The following is a 14,628-nucleotide window of genomic DNA, read 5'->3' as shown; positions in this document are numbered from 1 at the left end:
AAGAGAGCGAGGAAGCGAACAGAGGTAAGCGCGCAGTCGAGCTGGAGGGAGTTTTTTCTCTTTTCCTGGGACGCGCGCAGACAGACAGCGCTGCTGGTGAGGCAGCAGACAGGGAAGAGAGCGCGATAGGAGGAGGACGCACAAAACAAACAGACAGATACAAAGTTATTCTGCGTCGAGATGAAGTATGGAGACGACAACCTATCCATGTTCCAGTGTCATGGAAGTTTCGCATCATAAAGGAAAAGAGGAGAAATACTCCCCGAGGAACGAGTTCACCCATGGGTGTCGGTGTGGCGCGAGCGCTTTAGTGCAGCGGAGCCGATGAGATATCCAGTCATGATTTGGGTCGCGTTTCTGCCTTTTTTGGTTTCGTGCGCACAGGGCAACGGAACCGCCGAACTGGTGCCGTTCTTTCACGGGCATGTATTTGAGAACTCGTCTCCGGGCTCCCGGGTCAACGGATTGAGCGTCCCGTTAAAGCGGCTCAACTCGCAGAGGCTGTGCGGTACCGAGGAATTTGCGGCGCACTTTAAACTCCTCGGAGTCGGGAGCGAGAATTTCCGCGTTTTTGCGCACCACAAAAGGGGGCATGTTTTGTTGAAGACTTCTGGGGTTCTGGATCGGGAGGAGCGGGCTGAATACGCGCTGAGTCTCGGTTTGTGTTGCGGGCAATGCGCGGGACTCTCCTGGGAAACGGACGAGGAATCTCCGGCTGTCACCGAGGTGGCCTCCATCAAGGTGGACGTCCTGGACACCAACGACCATCAGCCCACCTTCCCTGGTGCCGAAGTGAAGCTGAGCCTGGATGATGCCACTGCGCTCCGCACGACGGTCTACACAGTCACCGCGCGGGACGACGACAGCGGCAAGAACGCGGAGCTCATCTACTTCGTCCTGCCCAAAAATGGGAGTTTTTACGCGGTGCCCAAAACCGGAGACATTCTCCTGGTGGACTCCATCCTCGGTCTGGGTGAGCCGATTAAGTTTGAAGTGTTTGCCCGGGACCGCGGGTGGCCGCCTCGCACGAGCCAGAGCGTAGCTGTGGAGATCAGTCCACGGCAATGGCCAGTGGCGCCGAATCCCCAAACCGGCAAAAGGAAACTAACATCTCAAATTAAAGTGCCAGTGAGAAGGTCCAGGTCAGTGCTGGAATCGGAAAGTCCCGTTTTCATCAACGTGTCCGAAGACGCAGGGATTGGTTCCGTGGTGATGAACCTGGGCCCGGCAAGGTTTCAGTCTGCAACGTTTGAGCTGCTGGAGCCCGACGTGGAGAACTCCCCGGTCAGCGTGAGCCGGGACAGCGGGGGTATTGTCATATCACGAAGGCTGGACCGGGAGACTGAGCCTCTGGTGGAGATCACCATCAAAGTTCAGGATAAAAGAGGTGAGCGAAAAACCGAATGCACATCTGTGCTCGTGTGGTGGAGTGTGTGAAAGAGTGATAGACAGGTTTGCTTGTACAACAATGCATTGTATTGTGTGCGTAAATACGCACGGAGAGGCGAAGTGCCAATGCAAAGCGCGTACACTTGATTCACATGAGTTCTGCTGTTGTACTGATGTGATGCAAAGCGTGTGTCTTCCCTAGAACCTTTGGGGCGACTGTGGGTCAGTTAGCAGTTCCTTCTTTCAATCACCACTCCCTTGGCTGTGTCTGTGGTGTTTGAATGCAACATGTAAACGTGTCTTTGAGTACCGTAAAAAGTGCAAAATATATATATATATTAAATGGATTAATCGAACTATTTTTCCCGCGGTGGTTCCAGAGGTTCCTGGATTCTAGATTGGAGTCGACTGGATACAATACAGTTTTGGTAATGAAAAGGAGAAAGTAACCACATGTTATTTATACTTAATCAATTGGGCCTATATGTTGTGTCTGGAACTTTACTGTTAAGGAGTATATTAAGCCACGTGTGTCATGGTTGATGTAAGGTTGTTAGAGGTGAAGTGTCTGAGGTGTGGAAACAGGAAACAGGTACCCTGGTCCTTCGGTCGGTGTGTGCTGATCACCGAAGTGCCTTGCAACATCTACGTTCTCCACTGGGCCCTCACATCCACACGCTCCATCCGGGCGAACGATCCGACTGAGCGGTGGTCAGAGTTCCCGGTGTTTACAATAGAGGTTAAACTGAGTGGCAGTCATCAGTGCTGATGATGATTAATGTGCTCAGTTGAATCAGGGCGGCCGTAAACTGTGCTTGTGCCACTGCTGCTGCCAGCAGCAACAGATGCTCGGATGTCAGGGAGAGAGAGAGAGAGAGACAGAGAGGCAAACAGAGCGAGAGAGAGAGAGAGATGCCACCGCTGCAATCAAGAGGTTAATCATCACCTGCGGATAAAGCATGGGAGCCGAGAGATGGGGAGGGGGAGTCAACATGCAGCCAGATACACATTAATAGTTGTATATGTGAGGGGATGAAACGTCGCGCTGATTGAGTGTGACACTGAGGGCCGGAGACGAGAATATTTCTAATATATATATTAGGGCTGTGAAACGATTATAAATTTTAATCACAGGTTTCTGTGGATTAATCATGATTAATCACATATTACCGATATTCTCGGTATATTTTTGTGAGAACATAAAGATTTATGACAAAAGACGGATATATACATTTATACACAGGGATGCACATCGCGGCTGAGCTCTGCCGCGCGCGAGCCGAGAAGAGTTGTGGTGGGGGGGGGGACCTAATGGCCTCGGTAACGTGAACCTTCCTGACGCGGGGAAAGAAGCTGAGGCTGCTCCTGGCACATGGTGCCTCTACACTCCCAGTCCCGATGTTGGATATTTGTCCCGAACGTTTCCCCGATCACAGACCTTCATGTGATGGACAAACTCTCTGTTGTCAGAATCGAGCGCTACACTGTAGTGTTGCAGTAATACAGCATTCCCCTGAGAGGTCCTTTGCGCCGATAGCTACCGGTTACTGTCTGAAGAAGTAAAGGAAGGGTGGTGGTGGGGGGGGGGGGGGGTCTTTTTGACATTGCCTTCTTTTTGGAGGCAGGTGTCCAAACTTTTTATCTTATTATTTTTCAATTTCAAGCCAGTGGAACACATTTCAACAGCTGAAGAAATGTGTTCGTGGATGATGTGTTTTTTCTCTCCCCTGCGCCCTGTCAGACATTAAACCGGCTTTGTCTCTTTCTGTCGGTCGGTGTTTTAATATTTTCCTGCAAATTAACAGGAATCAAACGCAACGGGAGACGGCCTCGAATAATAACATTCTTGTTGAGAATACATTTGTGGGGGAAGGATCAGAAAAGAAAAGGAGCTTTCTCTGTTTATTTTAGAAATATGTCAACGCTGTATCTATTCTAGTGCGTGGAAAGTGCATTTCAATGTGTATTCCAGTTAAATCCAGCCAGATGCAAAGGGCTAAGTTATATGTTATTTATATTGACGTACAATGGCTTATTGTATCTGAAGATTAGAGACACATTGTTGCTGATGAGGCCACTTCTTTTTCCTCACCTATGCTCGTCCGATGGACTCTTGTGGCTGCATTCCATCTCAATGTGGTGTGTCCTGCTCTAACAGGATGCCATGCAGCTAATACGACCTTTAAAGAGGAGGATCGGCATAAATGTTTCCTAAATGGATGGGTTTAAAAAAACGTATTATGTGCTTTCATAGAAAGGGGAGAGGATGGCAGTGGATTGGAATACATGTCCACGACCTGACTGTTGCTGAAAGGCGGCAAGTTTTCATTTCCGGGTTTAGCGACGGGTGGGGGGTCTAGCCCGGCTCAGCCACGGTGTCTGAAGCGCGAGGACGGCTGCGTCCGTCGAGTTGTCGGTGGCTCTGTTGAAGTCTTTTAATCCGTTTGGAGTGGAGAGTCCTGATGGAGCCTCGACCTCCCTCCATCTGCTCGCATTATCCCTGTAATCCCATCTCATTTTCTCTGTCCCCCCCCCCCCTTGCTCTCTTACTTTCTCGCTTTTATTTTCACTCTCACTCCAGGGATTTGGTCTGAGTGGAAGCGCCATTTAACACACAGAGAGAGATAGAGAGAGCTTCTGACATGATTCTTCGAGGGACGTGTGTGTGTGTGTGTCTGTGGATGTGTGTGTGAGAGTAGCTGAAGGCATTACATATTAGGATCTAAGATCACTTCTTTTTGTTTGGGCTTTCAGCCCACACCACACAATTATTGTCCGTGTGTGTGTGTGTGTGGTAGTTCCACTGCTGAAAGTGGGGGTACTCACCTCGCCATTTTAGGGGCCAAACGCCGCTCTACAGGATAAACCATTACATTTCAGAGTAACAAGTTAGTTTCTGAGGGTTGGAGTCTGGGGAATGGATTCTTACCGACAGTAAGAGACACAAACGAGCATGTGCACGCTGATCACGCAGGTGTTTCCGCCGGGGTTTATTTTTAATGCACAGCTGCTCTTCATTTCTAATAAGAGTGCTCTTTTCTTTATTTTTCTATCATCAAACCGTATGTCCTGGCGCACATCTCACCTCTGATATCCAAAAGGCTTTCATTTCCACAATTCGTTTAATAACGTGCCACCACCTAAAAGAGCACCAAGTGAGTGCTCCATTAATTTTCCCAAAGGCTCCTCCGCCCCTCCGCTAATCTGACACTGTTCTTTGACTGCAGTGACTCCCTGGCATAGTGATGAATGTAATTATTAATGTGGTTAATTAGTTAAAGGCTTCATTTGGCTGGGCACACACAGGTCTATCGTCCGTCTCCAGAGCTTTCTATCCTTTTTGAAAAACTCACACCAATGTTTTCTTTTACTGCTTTTCTTCTCATTTCTCGCTGAACCACCTTCTACACGTTCATCTTTTAAAGACAATAGGCTATTCTAGTCCTTTTAGAAAGTCATTACAGCCCACACTCTTACAGTCACATGTTCTCGCAACCTTTATGACATGATGGGGGGGGGGGGGGAGAAATACAAAAATAAAAGACTTTATCCAAAACCAATTGACCCGTTTGAATCTTGATATTTGCAGGTATTGTTTACTTGCCAATCAAAGCTCTTGTATGTCATCTTCCATTTCAACATACAGGGTAAAGGTTTGGCCTCTTGTATTTTGAGAGCAAGGGGTTTAAGGAAATCCTGTTTATATGTCTCAAAGTGTTCAGAAAGGTTCAGCATTGAAACTGTTAAAACAGTGCCGGGGAGGGCTCGGTGTGATGCGTGCAGTAGTCATATTGCAGCTCACGCAATGTCAGCACATTAGCTCTAAACACGTCATTCAACAAGTCTTTTGGTGCAGTGTTTATTTCCTAAGTTTGAGGTAGACCTGCCACAGTGAACAACATTTATATTGTGTCACTTTTAAACGGCCGGGGGCCACTCAGTGGGCCCGAGGGATTCGTTTAAAAAAAAAAAGAAGGTTGGGTCAAAAAAACGCTGCCGTATACAAAAGCAGCCGTTTGACACTCCGTAGCTCCAGTCAGAGATGTGTTGCACGTCATTTACAAATCCTTTGCATGTTATGCAGTGTATTTTCAAGGAGCTGATAGCAGCAGTCTGTCAGCTTCAGCTGCATTAATCAGCATCAGTGAAAGGTTCAATTATCTTCCTTTCCTTTTGTCTCCTCTAATTATTTTCTGTTTCTGTCAGGCCAAGTCTAAAGATGGGCTCCTACTTTTATTCTGTGAGGAGAATCCTCCGTGTCATGTGAGCAGAGCTGTCGTCTGTGCGTCGTGACACAGGGCTGGCACACTTCCTGCTGCCAAACAAACGAGCAGCCGTCTCATGTACTTTAAATAGAGCCATTTAGCCTGCAACCATTGTTGGAGGCACATTTGAAATACAGTTATCCGACTAATTAGTTCTTACTGCGTAAATTAATTTTTTATAATTTTGATGTAATTAAATGATTTTATGAACAGTTAAATTACAGTTACCGTGGGAATTATGTGTTAACTGCGGTAATTTTACACAGCACAAATCAAATTCAAGTTTGTTTCTAATATATCATCAACCCTTAGAAAATACCTGAGAATAAAAAGGCACATTTTAATCAAAATGTTTTAAACAATTTGCACACATCATTCAATTACTTTGGAACATATGTGTCTCCATGGCAGTTTATGCATCTGCATCTAAAATTCTCATTTTAGATGCATTATAGTGTATAGTGTTCTCACACTATACCATCATGGATGACGCGTCACTGTTCGGATATACAAATTAGAAGCATAGAAAATATCCGGCACTTTGTTCAAAAGCCCCTAGATGCGTTATACACGTGTGTGCAGATTGCGAGTGTTCGAGCATGTATGGGATTGTGGTGATTGAAGAGGAACAGCTGGCTTTAATCAAGACAGCGGTTAATTGATCTCACGAATATTTCTGCCACTCACGACGAGACCGAGCGCGAACTCACACGCAAACCAAACGTGTGGAAACAATGATCAAAAAGGACATTGCTTTTAGGCTCTGCAGTGACGAGTATGCATACGGTATTTGCATTCCAATTTATGTTACACACACATGTACTATACATTCACTCACAAATTACATTATAGTGCATATTATGAATTGGGGGTTGCCAGATTACCGTTCCAAATCCAGACAGATGGCACTGAGGAGAGCCTGTGAGCTGAATATGTTTCTTGTCTTTTGTTTATCGAGATGAAACAGAGTCTGCATTCATTTGTTCCTTCAAAGAGCGTAAGTAGCACTTAGCTGGCCTTCTGTGGACACGGCTGTATGCATACTCAATGAGTACACAGGGACAGCTCACTGCATGCGACACGCGCACATTTGTTGTGGTCTTGTGTCATTGCATTTTGTAGGGCTGCTTGATTATAGCTAAAATCGTAATCACAATAATGTTTTGTGAATATTGGAATATTGAGATGGGGAGTATTTACCGTGATGACTACTTCACTTTGAAAAGATCTGGGAAGGGGCAAGGTCTAGGTGAGGGATGCTGTGAAGCCACAGAGTTTATATAAGAAGTGGTCATCGTGATGTCACCCATTAGTTTGAGAACTGATGTTTTGAAGTCTTGAGTACTTCGATCTTGCCATTCTATCTTGGAAGACAGCCGTCGTCATGTTTTTTTTTTTTACAACCGATGATCAGAAGTGACTTTGGAATACCGTCGAGTGACGTAGTGACACCATATACAGCTCTAGTAGCGGCTGCAACCTGTCAATCACCTTGTAGCAACACCCTAAAGCATACCCTGCATTAGGACTTGTTTGACTCTAAATGGATCACACTTTACTAAATGGACATCATGCTGCATTGAAGAAGACTTGAAACCAGAGATTGAGACCAAAAGCTCATGTTTACAATGTTTTCTGATGGAATAAATCAAGTGAGATTTCTATATAATATTGAACTTCTATTTGAAACCAGAGGAGTCGCCTCTGGTCAGCAAAGAGAATGCACGATTTAAGACGGTTCCGCATCGGCTTCACCCGCAGAACCGGAGGCTCCCGCCTGAATAAAACCCTAACCCTTCACCTCTGACCTTTCTAAGCCGGTCGCGGTGCACCACCACTGAGGAAATGGACAGAACAACAAAATGTTTCTGCTCCTCTGATGTTTGCTGAATCCAATTCCATCACCAATGGTTTACCAGGTGCTGTTTGGAGGAATCCCAAATCTCAGCCTCAGATACTGTCAAATGTGCTGTGGAAATGCTGGTTTATCTTGACACTGTTCTCTGGTTCAGTGGCTTCAAGAGAGTTTATTGTATGATCTGCTGTGAGCACAGAGAGGATTGTAAAACACAGTTACTCTAACTTTGGTAGCAGTAAATGAGATGGCTTAACAGATCAGCTCTACAGAGTTTGTTAAAATGTTTGAGGTATAAAATCACCTGAAACTTAAAATCGTGGTGTTTTCGTCAGCTGAGCATGATCCCTTCACATATACAAAAGAGAGCTGGTCCGCACCAACGCAGCTCGCCACGTTGCACCGCCATTCAACTACGACAGTCCAGGACGGACAAACCAAACACTGACTCTGTTGGCAGCCTTTTGTGTTTTTACATTGAAGTGGGAGCTTGAATTTTGGGCCACTAAAGGTTTTTCTACGAGCTTGGAAAGGTGAGGGATCTTTTGTGCCACTGGCCAGTTTTGCTGATTTGCATCCAAACCCAAATGCTCTGCAGGGACCAGGACAGACTGCCAATTTTGTGAGATATTGAAAATGGTTGGCGACAGGCTTGGGCCCAGATTCAGCAGTGACCTGCAATCCATCAACGCTGACTTGGAACTTTAAAAGCTTTTCAGCTTTTAATGTCAGATATGAGCAACTACTATCGACACAGCGATAGCCATTTTGATTACTCACCTTTCCAAAATCACCTCTTAAAATGACTACTATCAATTTAAAGAACCTTCTTCTGCTCAGAGGCAAAAGAAACCTTTTAAAGTTTGGAAATGTCCCCTGTCACACAATGACCCAAGAGTAAGATAAATGTTTCTAACAGAATAATAAATTTTTAATGTGTTCACTTGGTTTATGCTCATTGTACACTTAACATTTTTCAATAATTGTTCTCATATATCCTGTCTTTAATGTGCGCAACACTTCTAGTGTTCGAATAAACACGGCTGAAAGCGTCTAGAATATCTCACTTTAATTAGAGGTTGCGAGAAGATGCTAAATTAGAAGACCTTATATCTTCATATTTTCTAGAAATGTCAAACAAAGTAGAAGACACACAGAAAATGTTCCCCAGCTGATGGTACAGGGATCCTATATATTAGTGTCAGAGAGCATCTTTCATAAACAGTGGAGAATGAATCCCTTCCACATTGTATATACAGAACCCACATTTCCATTGTAAAATATGCTCTTTTCACAGAACAATTGTCACCAATTTTTTTTTTTTTTTTTAGTTTGTCACAACAAAGTACCACGTATTAAAAATGAGGTTCCAAAATTGTGAAAAAGTAACCGTAGTGTTGTAATTGGCCATAAACTAGCAGAACCAGTGACGCCATTTAAAAAAAATAGAGGTTTAGGGGAGGGGATGTGCTAAGGATGGCTGCAGTGTGTCATCAAACCATGATTTCAGGTGTCCCAAAAATAAATTATTGTAACAAAACTGGTCTTACTCAGTTCAATTCAGAACGATATCACATGGTTTCAGCAATAATGTTCTCGTATCTTCAATGTATAATGTGTTTTTAAACAAATCTCAGATGTTACTTTACCCCGAATCTAAGTAAGACCACAGAGTGATGAAGCAAAGATCAAGGTCAGGACCTGGCAGGTAAAGAAATGTAATGTGATGCTATCACCAGGCTGCCGTTCTGTGTCTTTCAGACTGAAGAGTTGTCCCAGGCCAAAGAGATGAATCCTGTTCATTTTAATTTTTTTTAAAATAAAACCGACCTTAAAATATGTTGGGTTTGGCTGTTCAACTTAATCATATCGTCAAGACTGAAAGTTCTAGGACATGCACCTCCGTTCCGTACCTACAAGAACTCATTACTCCCTAAACCTGCACCCGTATCCTCAGATCCAGAAACAGCTCGCTCTTCCGGGTCCCCAACACCAAACTCCGCTCCATGGGCGACCATCCTTTTGCTTATGGAACAGTGTCCCTGACCACGTGAGGGCAACACAGACACTGGACTATTTTAAGACTGGCCTAAAAACCTTTTTATTCTGGAAGGCGTTTTTTATCGTTTGTTTTGAACTATGTAGTGGCTCTGTGGCACTTTGACATTCTTTTGAATGAAAAGTGTGTTACATATAAAATGCATTATTTATTATTACTGAAAGTTCAAAATAATTAATTACTGGGATAAAATGTGGCAGGCTTATTTTGCATACATGCATTCTACCTCCTCCTCTATTTGCATACTCACCAATCATGCAAATGTGGTTTCAAGAAGAGTGTACACAGACTACAAAAAAAGTGAATAAACTAGCTGTAATCAAATGAAAGTTAAAATTCCTTTTATAACAAGCTGGATGCTAAATAATCCAAAACAAGATAGCAAATTGTATTACTCCTTGACAAAGGCAGCCCGGACTAGATCCAATCCTTCTTTTTTTACCTTTCACAATTAAAGCCCTCAAAAAAATATTGAAATGGTGTTGCAACTGTCGCAAATGTGCGTCACTGATGCGTTTATTTACCCACGGTGCACAAAGGCCTTCATACTACATGAAAAGATTTATACTGTGTATGTCTGTTGGAGATGGCGCATCAGCCCAGAGATGGAGAGTTTAGCTTAGCATAAAGACTGGATACTGGTTCTAAATTCTGCCTGCCATTATCTCTAGAGTCGAATTGATACATTTGTACAAAAATGATGTGTAAATTGAGTTGCTAGCTCTTTCCATGTACAGTCTTTTTACAAATCTAAGCTATTGCGAGTGACTAAAGTGGCAAAACACGGCTAACTTAGTTGGGTTTTGGCAACCAAGCGCTGTTGCATGGTTGGCAACCACTTTTAAGAGTTTGTGTTGAGCCCTCCAGGCTGTTGCTTCCTATTTAGCAGACAGATATGAAAGTGATATTGATGTTCCCATCTACTTCTTGGCAGGAAAGTAAACTGGCTCGTTTCCAAAAATGCCAAACCTTTTCTTTGACATGTTTATATAGCTGTAGATTACAGCTGGTACTGTATATATCCATTTGAATAGATGACTTGATAAGCCCTCGTTGATTCACTTTCTATCCTCCACTGTCACACAACCTTCATTTTATTACAGCTAGTTTAATTATGTCCCTTCAATCAACATGTTATTTTACACTGTTGCCCCACTCTCCAACGAACCAGCTGTGGTGCAGCATCACACCTAGAGCCAAACCACCAAAAGCTTTTACTGATCCGTAATGGGAAAGGTGGTAGGAAGACTCATCACATAACACCATTGTGAGGAATCCATCCATCCATATATCCATCCACTTCTGACATTTCACTGAGACGACAGAAATACCTGTAAAATTGGTTCCCTGTGTTAATGTGAGTTAATTTGCATGGTTACATTTCCCCCCAAAAAATCATGAATATTTCATTGTCGTTGGCAGCAACAATCTGTGCCATGGTACATTAAAATGTATGGGAAATAAATTAGCGTTTTAGCGTTGTGCTTACCTTTTTTTAATGGAATTTGGACTGTTTTACAATTTGAGCTCTTCTCTTCTGATACTGGACCTTGCCTTTGAGTTACGGCCCACTGTTTATGTGCTTAAACACCAGTATCATCAGCTGTGTCGCCGTTTCGTAACCAACATATTTCAACATCTGTGCGTTGCTCAAACTGCAGTGTTTGGTTCACGGTGACCTTCATCATATCACTTAAATGTCATTATTATAGAGGTAAGGCTTTAAGATGTAATACCATCCATATTATTATTATGGGGCAGCACCGTGGCTCAGTGGTTAGCACTGTCGCCTCACAGCAAGAAGGCCCTGGGGTCGAATCCCGGTTGTTCCAGGTCCTTTCTGTGTGGAGTTTGCATGTTCTCCTCGTGCCTGTGTGGGTTTACTCCGGGTACTCCGGTTTCCCCCACCATCATAAAGACATGCACCGCAGCCTCACCCCGGTTCGTATGGATGTGAATGAATGTTGGTGGTCGGAGGGGCCGTAGGCGCTGATTGGCTGCCAGGCTTCCGTCAGTCTGCCCCAGGGCAGCTGTGGCTACTGATGTAGCTTACCACCACCGGGACGACTGTGTGTGTATGACTACTGGACTCTATAAAGCGACTTCGGGTGCCTTGAGAAGCGCTATATAAATGATTATTATTATCTTGTCAGCACCACAAGCTGTTTTTTGGTCTCTTTTGTCCTTTTTCAATTTTCTCCAACCTTGATTTTCCTCCTGCCACTGTCCATCCCATCTCTCATTCAAACTAGTGCCACAATAGAAGCTGGTCATTTCTATGATTACTCTGTTGGCAGATATTGCATGTTTTAGCACCTCACCAAACAAAGTCCAGAAATAGCTGGTTGCTGTCATGGAATATGGCTTTTAGCTAATACAAGCCAGTATAGTAATGGCTTCATACACCAAGCTGTCAGGAAGCTAAAAATCCCCCCGCCCCCCTAAAAAATCACTCAAAACTCTGCACTTTAATCACTTGTCTTCACTTGTCTAAAATTATATTACGTATTTATAGTATTTATATATATATAGTATTTATATATATATAGTATTTATAACAACTGTACGTGAATCTTTATGTTTACTTAGTATTAGGAAATATCTTGTCTTATCTGTTGTGCCTGTGCACTTTTATATGTTTCACCGTGGGAGAGTGGGAAACGTCCTATCGATTCCTTTGTATGTCTAACATGTGAAGAAAGACAATAAAAGCTACTTACTTACTTATAGAAAGGTCAGCCCAATCCAGGCAGGCTTTATTCCTTTAGGTACAGCCTGAGGGCCATATATTACTTCAGTGATTTGAAAAACTGGCACATCAATTTCAATATTTCATAGACTGTCATGGTCTATGGATTAATGAATGCCCATACATGAAGTGGGGAATAAGACTCAGAGGCGAATGGGGGCGGCACTATATGGAACCTTTTTCACAAGTGAGTCATTTGTTTTTCACAGTGGAAGTCTTTGTCAGACTGGCATTCTCCTGGTCGCAGCATCACACCTCTAACATGTAATGTGAATTGGAATAAAAAAGATAAAGTCTTGTTTTAAAATATGCCATTGAATTGTACTGGGCTCGCTATTTAATTGCGAGATAAAGCCTCGGACTGGGAAATACAGAGTCGGAACATAACAATCAAAAGGAAATTAAATAAAAATGAATTACCGTCTCATGTTGTTATCAAGGTCTTGCCGTTAGTGTGATAAGAGATTGTTTTTTTCGTTTAGTCATATCTTACAAGCGTAGAGAAAGCGGTTAAATTCCAACAAGCGACATTTGCCAGGACTGGCAATCTGAATAGGAACAAAACGTCAATGGGGAATGAGAACTGACAAAGTCAACAGTTAGAAAAATACAGAATAACTGATTGGCTTCCTCATTATCACATTATGTCCAAATATATTCATTGATTTTAATAATGTTGTATGGCCTTGTGTATGGGATAACAAACTAGAATGATCTATTGTATTGCCATCCAACTACCTAGTAGTTTCGTATTTCTGGCTTCACCATGTGGCACCATCTGTTGTTGCTTCAGAAATAGTCTGGGCTGAGGACAGTTTCATCTTCAGTCTGTGGATCGCATCTTGCAGCTAAATGTTGTGTTCCTGATTACAAATAGATTGATTTGAGTGATCAAATCTTATCTGAAAAAAACAAGAAAGCTGCGTTTTTTATCTCTTAAAATCTGCCTCAAACATGTTATTTTATGACATTATCTCTAGCATGATTGAGGGTAAAATGATGGAGGGTGCACAGAGATCTCCCTGAATGTGAGAACATTCAAACCTATCATCATCTTTGAACTCTGATCCCCAAAATGCTACTTTGCCTGGCAGCATTAACACAACGGTTTGGTCGCACACAGCAAATCCTTAAGTGAGCACTGAATTGATCAAGTAGGCCACATGACATCAGTATTTTTCCCTAAATGGTCAGAATTTGTTCAGTGGCAAAGATCTTCTCAGGATATAATCAAATTAAATCAGAGCGTCATTTCTTTTCACCGTCATGAAGTTTGTATTCCACTGTGGAGGTTGCTTTGAAAACACTCCTCAATGCAGTCTTGGTCTGCATGCTGGACTCCCATCTGTACAAACTAATTCAGCTTCAGAGAAAATGTCTCTAGGGTTCAAAAGAATTACTTTAAACCAACTGGGTGTGAAAAGAAACTTTGGCTGTTGCATCATCTGATTGGGTTTTCTCCATTTATTTATCTTTTTCTGACATGCGTATAGGTGATAAACGTCCCCGTTTCTAGAAACAGTTTTGTTGTAGTATATCCAACAACCTGTAGCACTCACTTAGAAGTATGTATGCAAAGAAAACACATAAAGAGAAATGGGACAGTAGTATGGCGACAACCTCCTCCGACACCCTAGCGAAGGTCGTGTGGCACGCTTACGTCGTCTTGTAGCTGTTCCCTAATTAAAGTGAGCGTTTTTGTGATGCGAGGTGTGTTTGTGTTTTTGTGTATCGAGGCCACAGGGCAGCTTCCTGGTGTCTAGCCTTTGTGCCGGCTTTTGCTGCTGCGGGATCAATTATTGTCTGTACACGTGTGTGTGTGTGTGTATGCGTGTGCGTATTTGTGAGTGCATTTGGGAGAGTCGATAGTAACACGCGGGCTCGGATCAAACGACTGGTGTGCGAGTGTGTGTATGTGTGTGTGGTGTCGGACCTCCTCTAATACACTGAGCACACAGGAGAGCTCCATATTGCTCTGCTTCGTCCTTGTTACTTCTTTAGATGGGTACACCCCCCCCCCCCCCCCATGATGTAAAATATGAACGAAGTGTTTTCTTTCCATTGTGTGTGCTTGCATGTGTATCATGGCCGCACACGCTCTGGCCTCCCAGCGTGTTCTCCGAGACCTTCAGAAGGCTCACAAGCCGGCCATCGGATTTGTTATCCTCCCCTCTCTCCACCAAACCTCCTTTTTACCCCTCTCCACCAAACCTCCTTTCTTCCCCTCTCTCCACCAAACCTCCTTTTTACCCCTCTCTCTGCCAAACCTCGTTTCTTCCCCTCCCTCCGCCGTCCCTTCCTGCTTTCTATC

The 14,628-nt window shown here is 43.6% G+C and overlaps 1 protein-coding gene across 1 annotated transcript in view; it reads left to right on the top strand.

Moving 5' to 3' along the window:
- The first annotated feature begins 339 nt into the window (after positions 1-339).
- The window catches only part of si:ch211-186j3.6 (neural-cadherin), a 327,506-nt gene continuing 313,217 nt past the window's right edge, over positions 340-14,628 (top strand). Inside the window, exon 1 of the mRNA XM_056412797.1 lies at positions 340-1,387. Within this exon, the coding sequence (XP_056268772.1) occupies positions 340-1,387 (1,048 nt within the window). The remainder of the gene's footprint in view (positions 1,388-14,628) is intronic.

This window comes from Pseudoliparis swirei, chromosome 4 (assembly GCF_029220125.1).
Source record: "Pseudoliparis swirei isolate HS2019 ecotype Mariana Trench chromosome 4, NWPU_hadal_v1, whole genome shotgun sequence".
In the NCBI taxonomy this organism is placed as follows: Eukaryota; Metazoa; Chordata; class Actinopteri; order Perciformes; family Liparidae; genus Pseudoliparis; species Pseudoliparis swirei.
Note: the sequence above shows the minus strand (reverse complement) of the source record. Positions and strands in the feature narration are given on the sequence as shown.